The 9,301-nt window shown below is 45.2% G+C and overlaps 1 protein-coding gene across 1 annotated transcript; it reads right to left on the bottom strand.

Moving 5' to 3' along the window:
- Positions 1-1,694: 1,694 nt before the first annotated feature.
- Positions 1,695-7,626, bottom strand: LOC100830486 (wall-associated receptor kinase 2). The gene is made up of 3 exons (XM_003580985.3): positions 4,225-7,626; positions 3,744-3,905; positions 1,695-2,929 (listed from the first exon to the last, which is right to left on the bottom strand). The coding sequence occupies exons 1-3, from the start codon at positions 5,102-5,104 to the stop codon at positions 1,911-1,913; spliced, it is 2,061 nt and encodes a 686-aa protein (XP_003581033.1). The 5' UTR covers positions 5,105-7,626; the 3' UTR covers positions 1,695-1,910.
- Positions 7,627-9,301: the final 1,675 nt, after the last annotated feature.

Here is a 9,301-nt window from a genome sequence, read left to right as displayed (position 1 = left end):
GTATTCAATGTGAGGTTCACTTTCGAGATTGTGCATTGGAAGTTTTGGAGAGGTTCAAACCTACCCTTCGAGACTAGGAGGTTTTGAGCTTGTGTCAGCCAGGGGCCAACAAGCCATACTTTTTTTACACATTTGTCGTTTTGGCATAGCTTCATGGTTTACGTGTGGCTAGACATAGACCTGTACTACAACCTTTTTGTTGAGATTTCTGCTTCACTTATGTTGTTGACATTTATGGAAATGTGAACTTATGTTGTTCTTGCCTCGATCAATTTTGTGATGTATGGTATCCTCCCTGAGAACAAAAAACCACCCACTTGCCCACGGGTCATTTAACCGGGCCCACCTATATCTCATGAGAGAGCCGACGGTCCCACAGGAAAGCGAGAGTGACAAGAGGGCCCAGCGGGCAGGCGAGAGAGAGAGCGGGCGGGATATCAGATAATTTTGGAATTGAAATGGTGGGGGAGGCGACCCTATTTTTGTTGGTCGGCCTCCCCTTAAACGGGCGAGGTGGGACTAAAACCCACCCCTGGCCCCAGGAAAAGTTGGCACTGCTATGGGTCGGCCCCTTAAGTGGCCGGCTGAGCGGGCCGCGCCTAATGTGATCTCTTTGCCGGCGGCGGGCCGGCGGCAATGATTTTTACCCTTTTTTCCCGCGCGCGGTTGGTTGATTTGAATTCGGGGCGTGGGATTTATTTGGCACCTTTGTCGGCGGCCGGCCGCCGGCAAAGTGTGTGCCTTTTTTTTTTCCCAACCCACGACGTCTAGCCCGCCTTTAACCGCGCGTGGGGGCCCACGTGCAGGCATTCTGTGCCGTGGGCTTCCGTTTGCCGTGGGCCTCCCGCGCTCTTTGCCATGGGCCGTTGTTTGCCGGCGGCTTGTCCTTTGCCGGCGGTATTTATGTCGGCCTACGGCAAATTTGTACCTTTGCCGGTGGCCCGATAGAAAGCTGCTGGCAAACACTGTGGCAGCCGGCAACGCCAGGTTTTCCCGTAGTGAGTGATACCTTTAAATATCATGCCACTCGTCATATATTTCTTGGCACATGACCACCTTGTTGGTGGCGTTTTCTGCGTATCTACTCATGCATGATTGATAAACTTGAGTCTTTCATCTATTTTTCAAATGCTCCTCCAATTCCCTTGCCGTCCTTCTGTTGGTGAGCATTCGAAATGTGAAACTGGAGATAATACAACTCTTGGTTTTATGCTTGGTGGTGGCTTAATTTCCCTGTTGGTGATGCCTCGGTTCTGTCTGCCAACAGCGTCCGGCCTATGACAGCTTCCTCCTCTGTGCTAGTGCTACCTTGTTCTTACTTATGACACAACCAGTGCTTTTGTTTGCAACCCGAAGATTCAGTTTAGTCGGATGTTTAGAAGGTTGCTGTTGTAATCTTATACTTGTTTGTTTTTTGTACTTGCTCCCGTAAGATGTAATGCGTATCAACTAAAGTAATCTGATCTAAAGGTAGCAACCAATTCTAACGTGTCTACGTATCCTCGCAACCCGCGAACTCTGTAACTTCTTTTGTTTGGGTAATATTATTCAGGTGGGTTTTCTCTTCCTTAAGGGCCCGTTTATTTCCTTCCCTTCCTGGCGGGGATCAACGGGGACCACCGAATTTCAGTTTAGTTTCCCCGCAATCCACTCCAATACATGCAGGGATTGATGTAAACAAACGAGGCCTAAGGTGATTAAAAAAAACTGTTCACTGTGATTAATTAATAAACACACAATACAACCATCTCCGCAGAAGAGAACTACGATACACATCTTCCAGTTCACGGCTAAAACAAAATAAACCTTTCCACAGCCCACATTGATAAATAATTGCTTATATTATTCAGCAAAACACCTGTTTTGGCCACAATAGAATACACATAGTTTGCTTCTAGCAGACAAGTCACTTACGACCGACGAGATGGATTCAGTATGAGAAGGCGTTGTGCCACTTGTGTCATCGATGGTCTTTTCGCCACATCAAGGTTAAGACATTCGACGGCCATTTCTGCCAAACTATCAAGACGCTCCATATCTCCCTGTACTGCAATGTCCTCGTCAAACAACTCTGTGGCTTTCTTTCCTTTTTTGTGCACATCGAGAAAACTCTTAACTAAACTGTTACCGTCGCTATGTGTGGCCTTCTTCCTACTAATAAGCTCCAGGATCACAACGCCAAAACTGTAGACATCACTTTTCTCTGTCAATAGGCCTTCTTGGAGGTACACCGGATCCATATAAGTTTGGTCCCCGATGACTAACTTGGTGTGAGTCTTGTCTCTCAAGATCAACCTTGATATGCCAAAGTCAGAGATCTTTGGCATCAAGTTATCATCCAAGAGTATATTTGCCGGTTTAACATCACCATGTAGGATTGGCGTTGCATTGGCTTCTGAATGCATATAAGATAGACCACGTGCTGATTCTGCGGCAATACTTACACGCACATCCAAGCTGAGAGACTCCTTTTTATCATAAAGAATGTCATCAAGGCTTCCTCTAGAGACAAACTCATAGACTAGCATGGGTGAATCAACTTCTAGGCAACAACCTATAAGTCTAACAATGTTCTTGTGGATGACTCGAGATTGGATGATGACTTCATTTGCAAATTGGTTCTTCGAGTTAGAACCTTCATTTGCGGCTTTTTTGTCCTCTAGAACTATACAACTAATCGGTTTCTTTACTGCAACGTTTTCTTCATTAAGAACACCCTTGTAAACTTCACCAAAGGCACCTTTTCCAATAAAATTGAACTTCTTCAAAATTGGCTTTAAATCCTGCTCTTTGAAAATCTTTATATTCTTCGCCCCCTCTAATATACGACCACCGTTCTTTTCATAAAACTCACTTGTCTTCTTTTTCTCTTTGTGAATAACAAAACCGAATGACAGAAATGCCAAGACAAGAACGCCACCTATTGCACCTACATGGAGAAAGAATTAATCTCTTTTAATAACTAAAGTATGCTGCAATTAATACATACAGTAGGTGATTCACCTACTGTTTTTCTTCAAAAAATAATCTGCAGTTATTAATCTACCAGCAAAAGGTAGTAAACTTAATGTTTAGTTTAAGGCCTTGCCGTGCCTTGAAGCACTGTAAACATTAAGCTAAAGAGAACAGCGAGAAATATGAAATTCAATACAAGTGCTTTCAGATCCTGCATGATATTGCACAAGAGATAGTGCCTCTCCATTATTCTAGATCTAGTGATTTAAACTTTGCTAAAGAAAAGGAATTTTTGATTCTCAAACAGTCCTTGTCACTTATGCCCTCACCTCCTATACATAGCCCAAACACTCAGCTAGATAGCTAAATAATGGAACAAATACTTATTCTAAGCAAGGTTTAAAATTTTGTTTTGGACAAAATTTCTGTACCGACCAAAATGACTGAATGCAGGAATTCCAGAAACTATTTTGGATATCGGGGCTAGAAATTCCAACGAAATTTTACGAACATTTGCCAAAATTGTAGCAAAACATCTACTAGCACAAATTACACAATTTAATTACTCGCTTCTCAGTCAAAAAAGGAAAACAACATACTGAGTTTTAGGATAAAGCAAGTTTACATCACCTAAATTTGCCAATATTTTAAACCTTGATTCTAAGTAACCTAGCTATAGAAAAGAGGATGAACTATGTGAAACTCACAAGAAAAATTATCTATATAGAGAGAGCTTAACTAGTGTTGTGCAATTATATATACATAAGGCGGCGGATAATAGAGGGTACCTATGGATATTTGTGCTGCAAGTGGGAATATCGGAGTACAGCGTTCCGTTCTCGGGTCATTGCTCCTGTAACCAGGATGACAAGTGCATCTGTAAGATCCTTGGGTGTCCTTGCAGACACCGTAGCAAGGATAGTTGGCATTATCTGCACATTCATTGATATCTGTATGGTGCAAAATGGAAAATAATCGTCAAGAAGACATGGATAAAACGCAAAAAAAAAGTTGGGCAAACATGCTTGCCGACTTTTGTATATATGTATGAATACGTAGTGATTAACAATTAAGATTTATCATGTGCAAATTGTGCGCACCATCAAAATTTTAATGTAAAGTTAATTTGACAACAGAATAGTTTTGTTGTAATTAGTACTTACAGATCGATATATATATGTATTTCATAGAACGAGCAATTGACGATATATATGTATTTCATAAAACGAGCAATTGATGGTTAAGTGAGAAGGTATTACCAGTACTTACTGTTGCATCCGTTGACAACGTAGGCATTGCCCTGGAAGCCTTTGGAGCACTTGCAGTTGTAGCCAGGCCCATTTGGGGAGTCAACGCAGTCACTATGAGCGCTGACGCAGGCCATGGTGGCGTTGGCGCAGGACAATATGGCGCCGCCGGAGCTGTTGTCGCGGATGGCCCAGTCCAGCCACACCGGTGAGGTGCGGTTTCTGTCCATGCGGAGATCGGAGCGCCGGAAGGTGTAGTTGGTCCTGTCTGCTAGAAAAGCGTAGTCGCAAGGGCTGTAGTCCATCATGGTGGTGTGGTCGTACGTCCGGAAGTCGAAGTAGTTGTCGGTGAGCCCCGGCGGGATGTCGACGTGGCAGCATCCGACGCCGGCACAAAGGCGGTCCTCTGCGCTGGCCGAGTCGTTGCAGAAGGACATGCAGCCTGTGTAGTAGGCGTAGGAGTAGCTGCTGCCCTCGGTCCTCCTGCTGACCGTGAAGCCCACGGTGTTGCAGCCGATGATCACGAGCATGTTGCGCGTGTTGGAGATGCGGTACACGCCATCCTTGTTCATCTCTGACTCCGCGTTGCTCTGCACCTCGACGTAGGAGGGATCCGAGGCGTTGTAGCACTGCCACCCGACGGGGAGCATCACCTGCGACACGTCGGGGTCCACGGACAGGTGCAGCACCCGTAGAGGCGTGCCCGCAAGTACAGGGCCATTATCGACGCAGTCGATCTCGAAGCCCTTGCGGAAGCACCCCATGCCGATGCCGAAGGGGTAAGGGATGTTCACGCTGCCGCAGCTTGTCTGACAGCCAGGAGTCACCGCCGTCTCGCTACCGCCGGTGCCTGCCATCAGCAGTAGCAGGGCGGCCAGGGAGAAGGACAAGGCGGTCGACATGGTCGATCGAACCAACCAACTGATGCCTAGCACTAGCTAGTGGCTGCTCAAAGTAATTATTGCATCCCATGTGTTCTGGGGTTAGTTACATATAGGAAGAGCTAGCTTAGTTGTGGACAAAGCTGTCTAACTAGCTTAATTTTATCGCCGGCTACAAGCTGGCCGCTGGCCTCAACCACCTAAGATGCTTGGAGTGTCCTATTGACTTGTAGTGAAGACTTTTGTTGTGTCGAAATCGTGGTTCCATCATACACGACCCAAGTCTTTGCTTGGTCCTTTCCTCTAGTCAATGACAACAAACTTCCTATGGTTGTAACCATCCCCACCTCAACAAAAAACAAAGCATCTGTGGTATATGTAGCTGGAAATTGGTACAGTAGGCTTAATCTTATCATCAACTAGTAACTTTTATAAGCTTGACACAATTTTTTAGCAAGGGGTAAGAAAATGACATACTTGAAGTTTATTTTCAGGAGCGGCAAGTGGACCAATATCCAGCAAAGCAAAACAACAAAATTATGCTTGGGAGGAGCCAATTAGTGTCCATGAATTGGGTACCGATGTTTTTTTTTTTCTAAAATACGCCCAAACAGGCATATCATCTATTAAGAAAGAAGTTACCGTGACGGAGTTACAAGCCCAAGTGGGCAACCGAAAATACAATTAGCCAGAATCTCTCCACTCATCTCTCCCACTCAGAACCAAGGCGAAAACCGAATTACCTAGAAGATTAGCCTGACACCAAGCACTACCTCCCACCTGAATCGCGGTGAGAACAGCACCAACACTAGGCGAGCTCCCCACAAAAACCACTCTATTTCGGTGCTTCCAAATTGACCAACACAAGAGAGTGACTGCAGTAGTAAGAGGTTTACAAAGTTTACCCCTCTCATGCAGGTTGTCCCGCCAACCCAGCAATTGCAGCCTATCTTTCGGTAGCCAATCTTCCCTGCCCCAACCCGGCAGCATCCTAGCAAAAACACAGCCCAAGAGAAGGTCAATCGTTTCTGGAGCATGGTCGCAAAGCGGGCACCGATCCGGGTTATCAAGACCACGACGCTCCAACCTGTCGGCCATCCAACAACGTCTATGACAAGCCAACCAAAGGAAGAACTTGCAACGTTGGGCACCTTGGAATGCCAGACAAGATCCACAGCTGGTGCCTCAAGACGTCCTTCAAAAAAAGCCAAATAGGCCGAGGAAGCAGTAAATTGCCTCGAGCTGGACCAACGCCATGGAAAGGAGTCTACCCAACAACAAGCTCGATTTGTGCCAATCGGTCCCACAACTCCAGAAACTCATGCAAGGCTGGAGCACAAAGATTAGGGCTGAGATCATGAGTCCAGGCCCCATTGACTAAACCTTCTGCCACAGAGATGTTTGAGTGGAATCGCCTAGCCGCAAAGATAGAAGGCGCCACATCCTTCACCCGACGCCCATCAATCAAAGTATCGGTCCAGAAGAGAGTCGAAGTGCCATCGCCGATCACGGATTTGGAGGCAGCCTCAAGTAGGACGAGACGCTGATTAAGGTAAGCGCAGCGAGAACTCAGACCAAGGACAGGAATCGCCAGTCCTCTGAAGCCAACACCATTTGGCGCGCAAAGCAGAATTGAGAAGCCTGAGATTCCGGATTCCCAAACCACCAAGGCGCTTGGGAGTGCAAACAGCCTGGCAAGCCACCAAAACAATGGCCACTGTTAATTAACCCCGTGTGAACACCCCAAGACTTTGCTACTCAGTGTGAACCCCCAAGACTTGGGTAGTTGGGTACCAGGTATGAGCACCCAAGACTTGTTTGATCTGTAGTATATGTTCCTGTTCTGACATTCATACCACTAGTTTGTACTATGTGGTGTCCGTCTCGGAAAAGTTATAGCACTGCGACCCCATATGGAGTATCACCTGCGACTTGATCGTCACGATCCAAGGACAGGTGTACCACGTGAAGAGTCGTACTAGCGCGCACAGGGCCCTTGTTGTCGCATTCAATCTCGAAGCCCTTGTGGACGCAGCTACCCTGAGCCAACGCCGAAGGGTAACAGCATCTCCGGTAGATCCAGTATAAGGGCGTTCCGCAAAAAGTTTCGCTTCGGAAAAAACAGATTTCACAGAAAACGATACATTTAAAATAAGCTTCGCATGCTGAATCTCATTCACACACCGAATAGCATTCCCGTAGGTCATGTGAACCCAAGACTGACTAATTTGCTAGGCCATCCATATTGGTTGTTGTTAATTAATTGCAATAAATATAAATACCTCATCTTAGTTGTGCCATCCCCGTCTCGACAAAATAAAATTCAATAGTATGGCCAATACAACGTGAATGACACGGGTCAAGGTATTTATATGTTGTGTAAGGCCAGTTTGGTGGTGGTTTTGTCTTCACCCTGACCTTTTCAACCACTACTACAGAATACCCCTTCCGTGAACCCTCACCAGTAGCTGTCATTTTCACTCAAAAAATCACCGCCACCGATTAGGTCACTAGTGGCGGTCATTTTCATGAAAAAAAATCACCGCCACTGGTGACTCACCAATGGCGGTCATTTTCACTCAAATAATCACTGCCGTTGGTGCTAGAGCACCAGTGGCGGTGATTTTCATTCCAGTGGCGGTCATTTCGCACAGCCACTGGTGACCTCTTAGAACAGCCACTGGTGACCCCCTGACACTTGCTATAGTCTTCATTTTTTCAACCAATGTAATTCTTTTTGCTATAGTCTTCATTTTTATTCCTTAACATGTTTAAACAATAATATAACACGGTCTTTCTCAGGAAAAATGATTTTCCATTTTTTCAATGCAAAAATGTAGTATTTTGTGAAGCAAGTACAATATTTATGGTTCAAAATGGCACCTATACAATTTTCACACAAAGTAGAACGTATTAAAATGGCTGTGTCCAAGGGCTTTAAATTTTATAGCTATATTGATACTTTACCCCATTTAAATGAATTTCTAGCGATTTCTGAAAAGTAATTCAAATTTGAACTACAAGTGTGTGATAGATTGTTACTAAAAAATTCAAAAAAAAAATTTAAGATACCTAAGTAAGAATTATGTAAGATTCCTATAGGGTGTTGAAATATTCAACATCTTTCCATAGAAAGATGTGCCGACAATGTTCACCCCATATTGCAAAAGTTCTAATACTATGAATAAATTGTCAAAAAAGTCAATTTTTTTGGCATGGATTCCTTTTATGTGTACTAGTTGCCATGAAAAATGTTAAACTTGATTTTTGAAATTTTTTCAAAAAAATACTTCACAAAATGGACTATCAAGTATGAATGTTTATGAGTTTCAAGCCAAGTAACCAAAGGTACGGCCATTTCTATGTCATAGTTCGTGATAATGAATCCAATTTTTGCATAGAGGTGCGTCTTTGCATGCCAAACAATGTTGTCAAAAAGTTTAGAAATTTTCAGTTAAAAGAAAGTTTTTTTTTTCATTTTCTAAACACAAAAAGTGAGGCGTTTTGTGAAGTAAGTACTATCAATATGGTTCAAAATCGCGCCCAATTTTCACACAAAATAGATCATATTGAGAAACTTGTAAACCAATTCAATTATGATCCAGAATACAATTATATAATACTAAAAATAAAAATAAAATGAATTTGAAACGCTCCAATGGCGGTTTCGCAATTAGACCCGCCACTGGAGGTTTCATAAAGGAAACCACGATCCGGATGCTACCCTGCTGCTAGTTTCTGATTGGTTGAGGAGTGGTGGACCGGATCGATGACGTGGCCGTTTTGTGCTTCTTTCTCGTGATTCTTTTGGCCGCCCGTGACTCCCCCACAGCCTTATCTCCTCGTGGCGTTCTCTCCCTCCTCTCATTTTCTTTCTTCTCCTCCTTCCTGGTTCTTCCCCTCCCTCCCTCACCGACCTCCCTCACTCGGCAGATCCGGCCCTTGCACCCCCGCCTCCAGCCACCACGCCCCCGCGCGACCCTGTACCTGCCTCCTACCCCCGTGCGTCGTCCATGGAGGTGGGAGGCCAGCCGTCGCGGATCCAGCCTTCCTCGGGCCCGTCACCGCGGCTCCTCCCCTCCCCCCACCGTCTCTCGTCGCCCTCAAGCCCGTGTCCCCCTGCCATGGTGTAGATCTGGCCTCTCCCGAGCCCGTCTCCATGGGATCCGCCCGACTGGTACGTCTTTTTCTCTTCATCTCTCTCAGTTTTCTCTTTCA

This window comes from Brachypodium distachyon, chromosome 5 (assembly GCF_000005505.3).
Source record: "Brachypodium distachyon strain Bd21 chromosome 5, Brachypodium_distachyon_v3.0, whole genome shotgun sequence".
In the NCBI taxonomy this organism is placed as follows: domain Eukaryota; kingdom Viridiplantae; phylum Streptophyta; class Magnoliopsida; order Poales; family Poaceae; genus Brachypodium; species Brachypodium distachyon.
Note: the sequence above shows the minus strand (reverse complement) of the source record. Positions and strands in the feature narration are given on the sequence as shown.

What these genes read in the sequence shown, in the direction of transcription:
- LOC100830486 (XM_003580985.3), bottom strand. Translation starts at nt 5,104, where the DNA reads ATGTCGACCGCCTTGTCCTTCTCCCTGGCCGCCCTGCTACTGCTGATG. An exon ending in CGTTGTCAACGGATGCAACA is followed by an intron (nt 3,906 to 4,224) that starts GTAAGTACTGGT and finishes TGCACCATACAG; the next exon opens with ATATCAATGAATGTGCAGAT. An exon ending in TGCAGCACAAATATCCATAG is followed by an intron (nt 2,930 to 3,743) that starts GTACCCTCTATT and finishes TTCTCCATGTAG; the next exon opens with GTGCAATAGGTGGCGTTCTT.